At 32.6% G+C, this 17,538-nt stretch overlaps 1 protein-coding gene across 2 annotated transcripts in view; it reads right to left on the bottom strand.

Annotated features, from left to right (window-relative positions):
- Window positions 1–4,241: 4,241 nt before the first annotated feature.
- Window positions 4,242–17,538, bottom strand: part of Wat (worker-enriched antennal transcript) — a 36,895-nt gene continuing 23,598 nt past the window's right edge. For both annotated transcript variants that reach the window (XM_070309282.1, XM_070309283.1), the window contains exons 2-4: window positions 14,900–15,026; window positions 11,298–11,396; window positions 4,242–5,689 (exon numbers count right to left, since the gene is read on the bottom strand). In XM_070309282.1, the coding sequence (XP_070165383.1) occupies window positions 5,664–5,689; window positions 11,298–11,396; window positions 14,900–15,026 (252 nt within the window). In that variant the 3' untranslated portion in view covers window positions 4,242–5,663. The remainder of the gene's footprint in view (window positions 5,690–11,297; window positions 11,397–14,899; window positions 15,027–17,538) is intronic.

The following is a 17,538-nucleotide window of genomic DNA, read 5'->3' as shown; positions in this document are numbered from 1 at the left end:
ATTTAATCATTGATTTACATCGAAGCTTCGTCTATTTTCTCGAATATTTTCTTTGAAAAATGCGTCAGTAGTCTAAGTACTTGTTTCTTCTTAAATGAAAAACGATCGATAACTTTTTATTAACGACCCTTTTGGTCATAATTGTTTACATTATATAAAACTTAATAAGCTTTATAATTGCATATTGATCATTAATCATAAATATTGCATTAATCATTGCTTATCAACTGTTTCTGATTTCAAAATTTCTAGTAAATTCTGCATTATATGAATATTTCGGTCATTTTCGTGTAATAAATTATATTTTGTATTACATTTTAAATTATATTTTATATTAATCTTTATGTTATTATATTTTATAATACATATTTGTAATATTAAATATATAATTAAATAATAATATAATAATATAATTCTATTATAATAATAATAGAATAATATAATTCTATATTAAATATATAGAATTAATTATAATATATATTTTGTACTACATTTTGTAATTTTATATTTTTATATTTTTAAATCTTTTCTTATATATTTTGTAATTATACATTATATATAATTTGTAATTATATGTTATATACATTTTATATAATTCTTCGTGTAGTATATTTTTTATTTTACAAATTTGTAAAACCTATTTATTACAAAATCTATTACAAAACATTAAAATAAAAATTTTTCCTCCTCGACGGTATCTTCACCTTAACGAAGGCATTTGCCGGATAAGGAAGTTTGAGTGCTCTAACGAACCTGAGAACTATGTCAGCGGTAACGTATAGCGTTTTCGAATGAAGCAAGTTTGATTGTTCTGAGACCGATTAATGACGTCATATATTTCGTCTTGAGTTGTTAGGAATACTTGAATTATAGATTAATTAATAAAATACTTCAAGTAAGCGTTTGATTGATTAATCAGGACAAAGAATCTTGTGTTTTAAAGATAAAATAGCAAATAAGATAGTCAAAAACGAAGAATATACTTTATATTATTTATATTAATCAGATTTTTTCAAAATCTATTTTTGATCAAACATTGGTCAAACATATTCATGATAAATTGGGTTTAATCGCTCTTAAAGCGATCAAACTTGCTTCACTCGAAAACGCTAATAATTACCATTGGGGTCACCCATGCCGGATAGGTCAAAGGAGAAGAGAGATAATTATTATATATTTATTATATTAATATTTTTAAATAAAATGGAAGCAAAAGAGATAGTAATTGACAGAATAGAGAAATAGAGGCCTCAAAATATTTTTTTCCATGGTCAATCCCGCCGGAACCGATGTAAAATCAAAGCACGTTGAAAGCACGTCGCTCTCCACCTTTAGAATCGTTCTCCTCTCGGTCGGATATTAATTGGCGTACTATCTGGCAGAAAAATTTTGATCAAATAATCTTCGTCAAATTCTTTGCGAACCGAAATGTTTTATCTTATTCTTGATCGCTATTATTATTTTTTTATTTAATTGTTGGCTTCCATCGAATCTTTACCTATCTTTTCGCACATCGAATTTTAATTACAAGTTGATTAATAATAGATATCGTCTAAAATGTATTTATTAATTTGTTTAGTAAGTAAAATGTGATTTATATTGAAATTAAATATATAAACATAATAAAAATTTTACCTCCTCGCTAATATCTTCATCTTAACGATGGCATCTGCCGGATAAGAAGATTTGAATACTTTAATGAACTTGAGAGCTATACCGGGGGTAACGGTAGGATCATCCATGTCGAACACAGAGGAAAAATCAGACCAAGAGAGATAATTGTATGTTATGAAATATTTCATATCATCAGTTGAGTGAAACGCGGATCTATAGAGTCTTTAGAAATTTGCCGTGACAGCTACTCAATAAATACGATGCAGGCGAGAGGCTGCAATGGCGACGCTTGCTTGATAATCGATTGAACATTTGTTCGGTAGACTGGAAGTGCCCGATACTCTCTCGAGGAGAGGTAAAAGTGACGCGCAAGCACGACGTTTCCTCGCCACGGAAGCGGAAAGTGGCACCGATTTGTACGAACCAACGGAAACGACGTCTTTGCAACGCGACACGAACGAGATAAAAAAATCCTCATAAGTGTCATAAGACGTCTTCACTTTGAAGGAGACTTTCCCTGCACCGTGCGCCCAATTTCATCTTCGTTCTCCGCGCACGCAAAATTAATGATCTGCATCTTTTAACGCGAAGCACTTCGTGTAAATTAGAAAGAATAACCGCTTCATAAATATTAATTAAATATTTTATTATCGCCCTGCGTTTTTTCATGAGATCACAAAGTAATATATGTATTAATTTTGATAGAACATATATTGAGCATATATTAATTTTGAAGATTTCTAACAAGAATAACACACAAGATGCTGCAAACATCTTGCTTATATATAATATATAAAACATACAATTCTTATTTTTGATATAAATAGAATATATAAAATAATAATTATCTTAAAAATCTTAAAAATATCTTAGTTAAAATTCTTTTATTTTACGATATTAAGCACATCATATTGACTACATCTTTCTGCGCTAAAATATGCAATTTCTATATTCGATACAATTACTGTAAAATCGTTATTTCTATAAAATATTTCCTTACTCGTAAAATTAATATTTTTCCGTTTAGAATTAGCGGTGATTTTGCTCTACGGCGAGTCAAGCAGTATATTAATGTTTTCTACATACTTTCAAATCTTCTTTATGCCGCTTAACACATGGTTACAGTTAGTTAGCTCTAGAATGAATAAGCGCTCTCAGTGGATCTCCACCGGATCCTTATCTTTTTACGCGGATATACGATACATCTTACACGAATCATGCAATCAAATCTCGCGCCCGATGTTGTAATGTCCTATGACGAATCTCGAGCGAACCTTAAACGGAAAATTCTATCGATTTTACGAGAGAGATTATAGCGACGGCGTGTCGTAATTTTTTTAAGCCAACTGTAAATATTGTTCTTATCGAGAATCAGCTGCATGAATAATTAGCAGTATTTTTATACGATTCCTATATACGCGATTATCTCACGTCAATATCTTGCCTCATTTGCTTTGAAATATTTTCACTTAGGACTAATTAACAGATCGTGCGTGAAAATACGCTTATTAAGTGGCTGTACGTGCTGATACGTTGAATTGCGGTGGATAATGGATAAATGTGTTTAAATGGAAAATTAATGCAAAATATTTTTAATTACATCCTTCAATAATTATTGTCCTAAGTGTTGAATAGCTAATTATTATCAATTTAAATAATATTGTTCATCTAATTTGTATAATACACGATTAAAACTATATTACAATTAAAACAAAATTGATTTAGAAGCTGTTGGAAGATCACAGATAGAAAGTTTTAAAGCTTTATTTAAATGGAAATTTTTGGAACTTTTATAATGATAATGAGCCGTTTCTATTTCAAAGAATCTAAAATTTGAATATTTACAACTGCCTGCTTTGCAATTTCGAGATATCAGATTGCAAATAATTATACAGAACAAATTATTCTTATTGTTAGACCATTTTATTTTACATAACGGATAATTATTTTTAGTTGACAATTTATTTTAACTTTAATTGTGAATAGAAATAGTTCCACTTATTTCTATCTTTCTTTATATCCATTTTGCTTGTAACTGCTCAGATTAATATTTGCTCTTATCGAGGTTATTAATGCACGACACAGAAAGTAGACTAGACTTTCGTTATATATTGTAAGACACAGTTTCTCCATCCGCAAAGATCGAGCGAGAGTCTACGTATAGCTGAAGATATATGTGTTTGAATATTCCGAGAGAGTGTTTAAATAGTTGCAGGAAACTTTCGTAATTACTAATACACGCGAGCGCGAGTAATACAGCGGCCGATAGTAATTATCGTCGTCGTGCGAGCGTCGAGCACCACAGATTTCGTCGCGGATAAGAGGGCTGTCTATCGTGTTTGTCATTTTATTGGCAAATTTCATTCTTGAACAAGATATGCTTGAGAAACTAAAAGGTTTGCGCTGTCTCGGAATATCTAGATTCTTCGCGCAAAACAATTATTAATACTTATCTGCAATAAAAATTTATTGCGATTGACAAACTTTTAATGAATAATATACATAAATTTAAGTCAAGTACTTTTAAATCTATTTTTACATTCTAATTTATTTTACAAAATGCCTATCTAAAATTTTTCATTGTAATAAAGGGTATAATAAAACGAACACGATATATAGGTAGCCACTTTTTTATTTCATTCTTATAGATTACATATAATATATTTACATGTTTTTTTACAAAAATTCTTACAAAAATCTTCTAAGATCGGCCATATTCATGTGTTTGCAAAAATTACGTAGATGCGAATTAATTATATCTGGAATGCAGTTGTTTTCGGCGCCATGGATCATTGAAGCTGCGAATTTATATATTTTTTGCCAGCGTGTACCGCGCGATTAAAACTGACGAATACAGATTAAATTAACCGAGAAGCCGAAATAAGCAATAAGCGTAACGTAGAACGTACATATCTCGCGTTGAGAAAAAATTGCGATTAGATTACACGGAAACGAAAGCATCGGCAACACTTTTATTGAGATTCATGGCTTCTGTCCATTTCTCTTTTATCGTAATGTATACCATATTTACATATAGCGTTACGTATTACTTACCAAACTGCATCGTGTTGCACGGCAGTAACATTTTGAATACAGATCTATCTTGGGATCGTATTACGACTATTCGCCCGCGAAAAAGGCTATCTATACTTAATTAAATCGCCATTGCAGTCGCAATAAATAACTTACCAATCGGCAAAACATATCACCGGTTTTAACGATTTTATAATTTCAACGGAGCGCGGACCAGCTTATATTTACCGATCTCGTTTTTATAAGCGGATATCTTGACGTAATACCGGAGCGGATCGCAACTCAGTCTCGCTCTCTTTGTTCTAGGATTGCACTGTCGTACACAATGCTTTCTGTCGCTATTAATTGTACATGCCTTAACGTTACTGCCACGCAAAGGCGCGAGTACCCGTAATATAATGCACCGCAAAATACAGCTTGTACTTTCGTCGACTTCAATATATGTAGATAACGGACGTTCTTGTTGCCGTATACGGGATTATCGTGGCGTTAGATATCAAGATCAAGTAGAAAACGTAATATCAATTTTAATATTAATGACAGATTGATATTTTAAATAATCTTTAATTAAAGAGATAATAAAATATGGATTTCATTTACTGTATTCTCTTTCGTAAAAGTTTTTTTTTTTTTTTGCATTAATATTTTATATATTATTCATTATGCTTTGAGAAGGGGCTATTTTTCTTTCTAAATTTATTTTATCGCATCCTGACACATTTACATTATTCTATTTGTATTGCACTAATAGTTTTTCTTATTTTGAGAACTTTATATTGTATAATCCAGCAAAGTTAACGGAAAATATAAATATTCTCATACCTCGAATTATGAATAAAAAGAGCTATTATTAAAACATTATTTTAGACTCGTCCTTCTTTCAATAGTCACATATCATCGCGTAACACTGTTCTATAAGTTTACCACAATTTTTTTCAACTGGAATCTGCGAGCCCATGTTGTTCGAAATCTTGATCTTCCGTAAGTTGTGATCTTTTTGATACAAAGTTCGATGTTTAGAAGTAGAAATAAGTGAAGTAACCTGCAACATATAAATGAAAATTCGATTCTTGATAATTTTTAAGCATTTGGATTGATATTAGAATGATATCAAAATGATATTTGAAAATATCAAAATTATATTTGATAATAGAATAATCAATTATAGAGAAATATTTTAAAAATAAATTTTTGGAAATATTTATAAATAAAATTTATTCCTTATAAATTTATCGCGCGGATATATTTCATATATCGTATATTAAAAGATTTGCAAATTATGTTTAAGCTATGCCAGAACGATATAGATTCAAAGAAACATTATTTTGATCTGTCCATTTCTTAATTATTCCGTTTGCAAAACTGCAAGGAAACAACGAAAAGATTAACGTTTAATTTTCCAACTGCTTGCACTTTCGCGCTCGGGATGCTTACAGCAGATTCCGTCAGATTCTTTGTCATCGTCGCGGTAAAATCGCTTTTAAACTTTCTTGATTTTCCTTGCGCAATCAAATTCTAATTATCTCTTTCTGCCTCTTTTTCTCTAGCGTTTTTCTCATTTCCTTTATCTTTCGATATTCTCGCGCGACCACTTGCTATCGTTGAGAGCTCTTAAATTTATCAGTGCGAGATTCATTCAACAGTATGATTTTCATCTATGATCGCTGTCGCCAAAAGCCTCGTTCGGAGTGTTAATGCCCAGAGCATTTGAACGTCTCTAATGAGTAGCAAGGGGTGATACCACTTCAAAGCTACTAATTATAAGACCCTTGTCACCTTGTCTCGCCACCCGTCATGGCGGCACTGACCCCATCCCTTTCGTTTCTACCCTTTGATTAGTAGGTGCTCGATTTTCCAGTCCCCTAATGCTTCCTCAATTCTCTCTCACTTTCATATGTAGCACACGTGTGCGTTAGCAAAATCGTACGCAGCATCGATAATAAAGCCGATCGTGAAACGAACGAGGGATTCGAATGGAAGCTATTAGAGAATCAAAAAGAATCTGCCAGTTCTGATTAAAGTCAATTTAAACATCCTAACGACGAATACTAGTGTTCAGAAATAATCGTCGGTAAATGGCGGTGAGTGAACTCGACTTAAAAATGAATTGCGCGATCAAAGCGTGTATTTTGCTATCTCGTCGTATCGCTGATATTTAGAAATTGTCGTTGATTTTATATTAAAACATTGTATGTACAACGTTATGCAAATTACAAAATTTTACGTATTAAACGTTAGATTTAATATAACATTTATTATCCAGAGACATTGGAATATATGCTCTATAAAAATTGCAATGCTCTATAAAGTACAATTAATTTATTCAATACATAATGATGAATATAATCGATGGTAAAGTGATAAATATCTTGCAAATAACTTGCAGTTCTTAAAATAAATAATATGTTGTACGACCAGTATAATATCGACATTGTTTGCAACTAAAATAAGGTCAAATGTACTAAATCATTGCTTTTATATCGAGTATACGCTATAAAACTTTTTTACACAGTCGTACGACGTCTTTTCATCCAAGTTCTAAATTAATGTCCCGTGAAAAAGTATTTAACAGAGATATCGTTAAGTTACGAGAGTTTGTTCCCACAGGGAATACCGACGACGAGTTTTGGAGAAAATTCGTTTTTCACGCGCCCTCCTCCTTTCAACCCCAGATAAATTTCCGTCAAGGACGTCCGCAGGGGTCATCAGTTTTTGCGTGTTGCGTAATTAAATGCAGATCGTCGGGTTTAATGACTATTAAGGGAACGAATAGTCGTTTGATCCGGAACGTTATCATCTTTCGTTTTATATGTGTTTAATCGCGCAAGATTTACAGAGTGGCTCGTTGTCGGCATGAGATAAAATTATGCGTAATTGGCAAACGTAGACAAACATTATTCGCACGCTCTTCCTTTTATCGCGATATATCTCTTGAGTTTCAAAAATGAAAATGATTGCAGAAATTATTCATGAAGGAAAGTCGCTCGCACGCGAATTGCATCAATCCCGCTCCGTTTCTTCGGTTTTATCAATCCGATTAGCGCGTGTTTCAACGTCTCTCAACGCTTCTCAGCGATTTTATTTCTCCTGCCAGAGAATTAAATTATACTTTACACTCGTTATCTGCTAACGGGCTGGTTAATCTTCAAAATTGTCCCGATAAAGCTGCTACCCTAACTACAACCTCAGGTCTTACTTTCAGGCTTAACGTTTCTCGCCCTTAATGCGCTACCACATTAATCACGGCCCGATTGCCAAGATTTCTCTCTCGCGTCGAGTTGCGTGTATTAACGAGTACAAAGTGTTATAAAATGCAAGATGTACAGGTCTTCGCTCGATATCCGGCTCGTGTTTCTCTATCCAGAGGAATTTATTTGCTTCGCCTTCACTTCTTTTGCGTCGTACGTGAGTTTTAATACCGTTAGCAATACCCTTCGTTAACTTTGATAGAGTTATACAAACCTGTGTGCATAATACAGCATTACATTATATTTAGTTGATATTGTTTTCTTATTTAATCTCGCGCGAGACAACAAATATTTAAAACGAAAAGGGGAATATATTCAATACAAGTAATTTATGAACCTTTGTTTTTTGTCAAATCACGAGGAGTCCTCGTCAAATTTGGGCAATTATTTACCGACGGAAATATATGTCGGCTTATGAGAATAAAGCTTTATTGCGTCGAGCCGATTGCAACAACATTGCCCACGCATTACGCGGTTACGTTCTTTCTGCGTTTTTTGCATCGAATTTCGCAGAAGCACATATTACTCAATCGAAAGAGTTCTCACTCCTTTCGTCGATCGATAATTACGAACTTGACTACCTGACATTACCGAATAATATTGATCTTTCCACAAGACAGCCGGTAACGAATCCGTAACTAAAATCGTCTCCACCGTTCTTTTCGAAAACGTTATAACATCTGTCACACTCGCCGCAGGGACATAACATAATTTTATCATTACTGATATAATATTGGATCATGGATTTTTGCAATCATTGTGTCATTCGATAAACATTTTTTGGCGAAATGTTTGAATGAGATATAGCATGAAACGAACGAACGTTATATAATTTCTCCGATCGACAAGATACATACTTTATCTTTATGCATGCTATATGTCAACTATCTTTTGACTTTCGCTTATGTTAAAAAAAAATTTAGTTAAATCAAAGTATGATGAAAAAATTGCCTTTCTCATCTAATATTGTAATTCCGTGTCTTTCCTTAGAATTAAACGAGAAGAGACACGATGCATTCGTGCAAATGATAAAATAAGTTAATCGAACTTGACCGCGTATGACCGTCAAGTCTAATTCGGTCGGGTCAAAGACGAGACTAAGGGAGCATTGATCTTCGCTTTTCCATCTCTGTCTCTCCACCAGCATATAGTATAACGCGTCGCTGACTAAAAAGGCAATCTTGTCGCTTTATCGACCTCGTAACACCTGTTACGCGCAATGGAGTAACTTGAGTAAGGTTACGCGTAAAACGGGTTTAAGCTACACACGAGGCCACATAGAGTCGAAATCGCTTTCACTGAACCGTCGCGGACACTCCAAGTGTATTCCAAGGCTGAAGATTCATCGCGCGAGAAAACCGGTACCCATCTGCGTTCGCGGAAGAAGGAAGTACAAAGTTCCACCTCACGTTCCTTTTCTCTCGTGGCAATCGTTCTTTTTTTCTCCTCCTTCCTCTCATGATGTCTCTCGTTATGCCTGTTGATGAGTCTATTTCGATAATGGTCGAAAGCAGGTGCGAAGGACGGCGCGAAAAAATGAAAGCCGCGAGTACGCTTAAATTAGCGGAAGAGACACGCTGCCTATGTATTACGTCGCGGAAATTGAGAAGTCGATTACGCAAGAAAACCTATTTATGTTCTATGATTCTACAATACGTTCGAGCTTGAATCAAATATATTCGTGAATATAGAATCTAATATCACTTTGTTCCCGTTTCGAGCGAACGGATGACGGTAAATGGTTCGTTGGAGGTAACTGACAAGGTTAATAAGATAAAGATCCGGTGAAAGTTTTCATTATTAAAAAAAAATAATTTACTCTCATCGTCATGTAATTATAGATAACGTCAATGGAAACGTTCATTGAACATTTACGAAATCTAATTATAAGAAAAAAATATATATCTATAGACTTACCTGCGATTCATGATATTATGTTATCTATCCGCTAGTGTGCATTTCTGGCATGCTGACGGAGATGGGTGCACTACGATTACTAGAGAGCGGCTAAAGAACCCACGTACCACATATTAGTATTGCGTCTAGCTGTCGCGATTTGCGATCCCGAAATCGCGATTTTCTATTTCTAATTCAATGAAAATTATAGAATGAAAATGCCGAACGAAACGTTGAAAATTAAAGCTTAACATGCTCGCAATTGCAGCCATCTATTGTAATGCTATCCCCACGTACAGTTTCTCGAAGATGTAAAAGGAGAAGAAGTGATTATCGTTCTTGAACACTGAACGACGGGATATCATCAACGCACTCGCAAAATGACGTACTTGCCGAGATTCAAGGATCAAAAGTCGGGGGAACTAAGAAAGTCGACCTTTGCGGAAATATATTGATAAAGATAATGGGAAAATAATTTCTGCGGTTTGCCAATCTGAACTCAATGGTATGCATTCGACACGATGGTCGAAATTACGTCATCTTAATTTTTTAATAAATCATTTTTTTTTGTCGTTACATAGCATACTTATATAAAGAAAGAGATCGAAATTTGTACAACGATTACTATGCGTATACGTCAGTTTTGCGACGATCATTTGCTAGTTCTTTCTTTATTAAGTAACACAGTGCATTTATATATTATAATATTCTTAACAACTATAAAGATTGTTCGAACAGTCGTGCAATTCTTTTACAACGAAAGAAAAACCGCGTTTATCGTTTTAATATCGTCTCCTTTATGCCAAAATCACGAATGCGCAAATGTTCTGTGCCACAATGTAACATAATGTAAGCATTATGCTTAAATAATTTAAAAGAGAATTACAAGAATAAAATAAGAAACCTGATTTTTCGGAACAAATTAAATTCTCAAATTGCAATAATTTAGAACTACTTACAAAATTGCACATTCGTTATTTTGACATGATACATGAAAAGCGATGATACATTAATAATTTAATAGTTTAATCGTGACATATTAAAATGCATTATTACATTTGCACAATTTAATATCGTATTGAATTTTTGGAATATTAATATACGTATTAGATTTCATACGTGACTTTTCATACGGTTCGTAAAACAATAATTATAGTGTTGCACATGCACGACGGACTTTAAGAAAAAATTAAAATAGGATTAAAGTGAGGGAGTATCATCTATTTATTTTATAGATGACAAAAATAAATAGTGCTTATATATAAGTTGGGTGCAGAGAGCCGAACGAGGCATTACGTGACGAGAGATACTCTCTCTCCTTTTTTTTTCATTCTATTATCCTTTCGCCTCGACGGCTCTTTAAATTATCTTACATGCAGGGATTGGTCATATGAAGGCTCGCCGATTCGTATCCCAGCACCGATCCCTTTCAACTTTCTCGATATCTTTTTTTTTTTAAATGCCTCCAAATATCTTTTGATTCTCAAAACCTGGTGAACGAATTACCTGCGGTGGGTGGCACGAATCCATATCCGCTCGCACCTACGATGACGCCACTGGTGTCAGCTGAGTTAGGTGGCGGTCCAGCTGGGAATAATATTGGGCCTACGGAAAGAAAATCATATGCGTTAAACGTACTCTCACAATTTTTTCGTAGAAACCGTGATCGTTCTCATGATTGTTTGTCATGGTATAAAAAATCTAAGCTTTATTTCACCGTTGCATTTTCTGCCAATAAATACGTTTTTAAGATTTTAGAGCAATCCTGAATTATATGAGAAAAAAAAAATACATGACATTCTTAGTATAATTTTCATTGGAAAATTGTTAACCATTGTTTTAATAATATATACTATCAATCAACAATTTATAATAAAATTTTGTAATACACTAGCATACTTATTATAAATGTTTGTCTCTGGTGAACTTTATAATCCGTAGAAATATTACTTCTATATAATACAATAGATAATGATATACGGGATCTATTAGATTCTTATCAAAATTGTTTGACAAGATTGAAGAAAATTGAATTCTCGGATCAATTACAAAGATTATGATTAGTTTTACGGTCATTGATACATTGATACGTGATTGGTTACAGCAGAAAATAAACAGTATCATTAACACATTAAATATCGAGAGCATTTCAATTAACTTCATAAAAGCTTAATTAAAAACTTGTATTCACAAAATAGAAATATCTTTTTTTATATACACTATACTATTGTTAGAAACATGTAATTATAAAATATTATTTATTATATATAAATACAATTGCATATATATTATAATATATTAAGATATCTTAATATCATAATATTCATCAATAATTATAACATGCTTGTGTTAATTATACACTTATTTTCTATTCATTTAACATTTTCAAAAATTAACGGAAACTATTATTTTAACAAAAATAAATGGCACATAGTAGTTTAATCAACATTTAAAAGTAATTTTAAAAAGGAACTGCTTCAAAAGAAATCTTGTGAATAAACTTCAACTTTATTTTTATTTATTGTACGTCTTATATTATTCAATAAAGCACATTTAATAATAGGTAGCACCACGTTGTTACGTGGTGCATTAAAAGAAAGTTGAATTTGTCTATACAGAAATGGTGAAAATCCTTTCTAATACCAGGAAGTTGTTTTCTTCGCGTATTATATTAATCAATTTGCTACAATATTATATATAGAGAGATATTATCTTTATCTAGATACATTTAAATTTATTAAAACAATTATTTTAGCGATCGTTACATAAATAACAAACCTAACAAACGCCAGTTTTCGTCAGTCTTTTCCTACTTATTTATAATGATGTAGTAATAAAACACACGAGCTAACCCGCGCCTGCAATGAGTAATCGTTATGAATGTGTAGCAGTATGAAAACGGACAATATTTATTTGACTGATGTAGACTTCTGATGTTATCCCGATGATCGCAGACTCTTTGTCAGCGGTAGCCTCGACATAATAAGAATTATGAACACAAGATAGATGTTCGGAAGCGTTAATCGTTTATAAAGTGCGATATAATTTACAAATTTCAAAATTTTTGACGTTTAACTACAAGAATTTAAAATGCATAAGTTAGATAAAGAGCATGAAATATCATAGGACAGATAGACACAGCAAAATAATATGTTCTATTAGAATGTCTATCGCAAACGTTAGCATTTGCGTTGGCTGATTTAAATTGTGATTTATGTATGACTTAGACTTATACTACTTGTTCAGCATTTCGTCAGACATGTAGTATTTATGTCACATTATTTATCATACTTAAATTTGAACTTGACACTCATTCCGATGCTATTATACGCATGATAATACTGAAACTAGTTGCAAGAATCGAATATCCTGTTCGTGCAACTGGTGTTTATGCATCGTTTAAATAACGTGTAGTTCAATGAACCTTATAAATCGAAGAATGCAACGTCAACATGATATTACAATAATTTTGGAACACCATGTTAAATTATATGTTTATAATTGTAAATTGATTATATCAGAAAAAATTTTAGCGTAAATGAAATTCTTTTTTCATGAATCACATTTTATAATACAATACATTATTGAATTCGCGTCAATATTTTCTATAAAAGTATTACCATGTATCAATTGTAAATTATATCAAATACAGGAGTATAATTGACAGAAACCAAGCGGTCGATGCACTACATTGTAAAAATTTTACCACAATTCACGATGCTCACAATACATAAACACTAGCCTTTCCTTCCGTTACACGCGTACATGTGTACAAGTAAATTTCTAGTTAGTCTCGGCTGTTCCGGTAAAAGTTCCATACCGTCTAGGCAAGGTATAGGTTCTGCATTAACTGCAAAACTCTACAATTCAATTCGATCTCCTTCTCTATTGGAATCAATCGTTTGATTATATGACAGTGCACTTTACCCAGAGCATTCCTTTTATATCTTGGATCTTTACGACCGAGCAAATATAACCATCATAAAAAAACAATTAGTACTAGATTGTCGGTCTTGCACAAAATGTTATATAAATGAACACGGTACAAGTAATGAGAGCTTTAATAATTAATAAATAACTAAAATATTACCGTGTAATTCTTTCTCTTAATTTTATCTGTTTCTAATTAAAATTATTAAATCTATCAAATAAATGTTCAAGATTACAATAATTTTATAATAATTTTAATTTATTTTAATCATTATCATATATTAACTATTTCAAAATTAATTCCAAAATTAAATTGAGATTTACATGATTTGAAATAAAAATAAGAAAAAATAATTATTATCTGGAGCAAATAAGATTTTTATATACTGAAAGTTATATATTATTGCATAATTCTAATTTTTAGTTATTAGTTTTTTACAAATATAACGTAATGTGTGTGCCAAAACTTTTTAAATTAATGCGATAATATATGAAACAGCAATTATAATTGTATTTTATTTCGTCTTTCGATAACCTAGTAAAAGAAAATTTGTTTCCAAGAGATATTTTACATCGAGGAAAAACTTTCCAATGATTATGGAATTCTAAGGGAGCAGTGTCAAAATATCTACGTTTATTTTGCAAATAAAACGAGGCTGGTGTTTCTTGACGGCGTATGCAAATAGAAGAAAACAATAACAAAAAAAAAAAATTATCGTAATCGCACGATTTTCAGCTTTTTGATAACATAGAGGATATACAAGGGAAAACGAGCGCTTCCGAAGCATATCGTAAACTTCAACGAGCACCTCGAGAAATCTAATAACAGCGCACAAATCAAAAAGGAAAGCGTAATTGTTTCGTAGCAAATGTGCAGTCCTAGTAATAATATAGCGACAAATCATCTTCAAATTATGCAAATTGATGTATTGTACATAGCTGCAGTTATAAAAGTGCAAAGATTATCTCAGAAAACCAGAAAAGTTACACCAGAAAAGAAATCTTTATTTAGACAATTTATAACTTTATTTCGTAATAAAACAATAACAATGATATATCCAGTAATAATTTTAAAAGATAAACATAATATAAAAGTCTCTCATGTTAATATTATAAATTTAAGTCTTATGTTAATAAAATATCTAACCGTTATTGTCGCTATTCTTTAAATAACTTACCTCTATTCGATCTCGGATCTCTCATTACTGCGCTCTGGATATAAGGATTAAATCCTGTGAAGAAATGCCTGAAATTCTGCGTCGAGACTCCCGTCAGTATAGCCATGACAAATGTGACTAGAATTATCTGCAAGTAAAAGTTTGTTCATAAATTTCTATTTCTCATATAGATACAAGGAATGCTTTCTAAAGGTTATATTAATTTTTAAGAATGCATTTCTCGATAAATTTAAAAATAGATTTTTTTTACACACCGACTTTCTAAACTAAAGAATATTCATAAAAAGAGTAGTATATCTGTGATGATAAAAGAGATGGTTATTTATGGCAATCTCTAAAATACAAGTCTTAATTTATAAATTGTAAAAGACATTGTGAAAATTATGGCAATGTACGCGCTAAAGAAAAAGAAAACAAATCTCAGATATTTAATATCTTATACTTTTGAATTATATTACAAAGTGGCGCAACCCTCGTTTGCAAAAACGTTTTTTCGCAAATACACGATATTATAATAGCATAGGATTTTTAATTGAGAAAGAATCTTTCTCAATTAAAGCATTAGAGCATACACACATTCAGAGAGCATATCGCTGATTTACATAGATTAAAATGAGATAGATGTAAGAAACTAAGAATGTACTTTATGCATTTCATATATAGAAGTTGCCGGCTATAAAATATAACAAAGTAAAAGTATTTTCGCGTAGCCTTTAATCATTTGGATTCTCATGTAGCAACAGCTGTTTGACGAAACTTGCTCTTCATAACGCAAACGAGCGATCAAATCACCGCGAGAATAATTTTATCCTCATTACAACTGTGCGAAAAATGAATGTTATTATGATAATTATCGATATTTTACACCAAAGTCCCAGGTAGACCCGTCAGATGCTAAATAATGACACTATCTGCATAATGATACCGAGAATAAGCTTTGACTTTAAATTATCGAGATAGGCTTTAAGAGCCGGTAGAAACGTTGTGCACAGTCGTGCCGTTGGAAACTGCGCGTTGTAGACCATCGCTGAATTATATCCCTTTCCCTATAATCTGACGGCCACGCGCTCTCTGATCTTTGAAAGTTATATCGTCCATGATGAAAGTGCGTGTCAATTTTTATGACTCATCGATCGCTAACCACGTTTCTAATATATAATTTTCACCACAAGCTAAAAAAATTTACGACTCTATAACGCTTCTTCTCTCTAAAAGCAAGAATGCTTCGTGGATATTTACAAATAGATATATGTATTGTACTTCTCAATATCTTTATTTTATCGAAAATTGCGGTTTGACGTGCGAATAAGTAAAAAAAATTTGATAAAAAATTTTTAATCTGTATTAAACTGTACAATTCATTTAGCGTGATTTGATCTACTTTTTATTAATAATAATTTTGCTTTTAATAACAATAATCTTTATTATTCGTGATTTATCAATTTTAGGCGTTATAAGTATTTCATGTTTTATCTTTATCTATTGCATTAGTCTGTAAGTGTCGTAAAAAGAATCTAGCCACAATTAAATTGCTGAAGAGAGCTACGGAGAGAGGGATCAGTTAGATTGGCATGATGCAAATCGCATTCGCTTCGAAAATCCGTTATCGCGGCATGAATATCGTAGTTCTTGCGCAAACTCGAGAAAGATGAAGCTTTGGGAATGGGATCTTCGGGCCTAATTTCTTTATCCCTCGAGATCGTTCTTCTTACGTAAAGCCTGATGAAATTATTACAGCCGATTTACGAACCTCTTGACGACACTCGAGGCATCGTCAAACGCGTCGAAGGACACTATCCCTCGGGCATAATTACGAAGCCGGTTCTTGGAGTAATCGCGGATAAAGGTTATCTCAATCGTCGGAACGAAGTGCAATACCAGTTTGCTGCGAGATTTCTATATCAAAGGCAAGGTGAGCCGCCGCCACGGCCACTTTCCGCTTCTTTTTGCACGATTTTCTCTTACCCGCGCAATGTCAAGGCGAATGCGCTCGGTGGTTTACCTTTAAAATTCGAATACCGTGAGTGTGAGCGTGAAATGTTTCTCAATTGTAAGTTTGTTATATATTGATGGTATGCAACTAGACACGTATCCATTTTGCATTTAATGTTCAAACAGGAATCTCGAGACCGACAATTCCTGTTATGTTATAGCTTTCAGATTCTGAGATTTTAATCTAAGAAATCGGCTCCAGAGGTCTAAACTTAACTGCAACGAAATTTTTTTTATACGTATAGCGACGATCTGTATCTGTATATTTAATTATGATAGAAAATTATGATAGAAAAGTAGCGGCGAGACGTGTAGTCACGATTTATTATCTATTTTCTAGTAATATATGTCGCGGCTCATTTTGACGTATTTAATTCCAAACGTGCGGATTATTATCATACAAGCGTAATGCAATAATGTTGCCTCGGAGCATAATTGACGGATTGAAAGCCTCGCAATGATGGAATAAGAAATGGGGATGTTATTCGACGGGTATGGCTATCGCCGAGAATAAATACGAGAGCGGAAAGACGTATTAATACAGGCTCGGACGTTACAGGACGGCAGATTGACAGCGTTTTTAATTAATAATATTCATTAAAGGAAATTGAACGCGCGTTCCACCGTTTACGATCCTTTTTTTCTCG

The sequence above is a fragment of the Polyergus mexicanus genome, unplaced genomic scaffold (assembly GCF_030449975.1).
Source record: "Polyergus mexicanus isolate NDT 795.1 unplaced genomic scaffold, iyPolMexi1.0 SCAF_16, whole genome shotgun sequence".
In the NCBI taxonomy this organism is placed as follows: domain Eukaryota; kingdom Metazoa; phylum Arthropoda; class Insecta; order Hymenoptera; family Formicidae; genus Polyergus; species Polyergus mexicanus.
The sequence above is the reverse complement of the archived record's forward strand: the minus strand, read 5'-3'. Positions and strand labels throughout refer to the sequence as shown.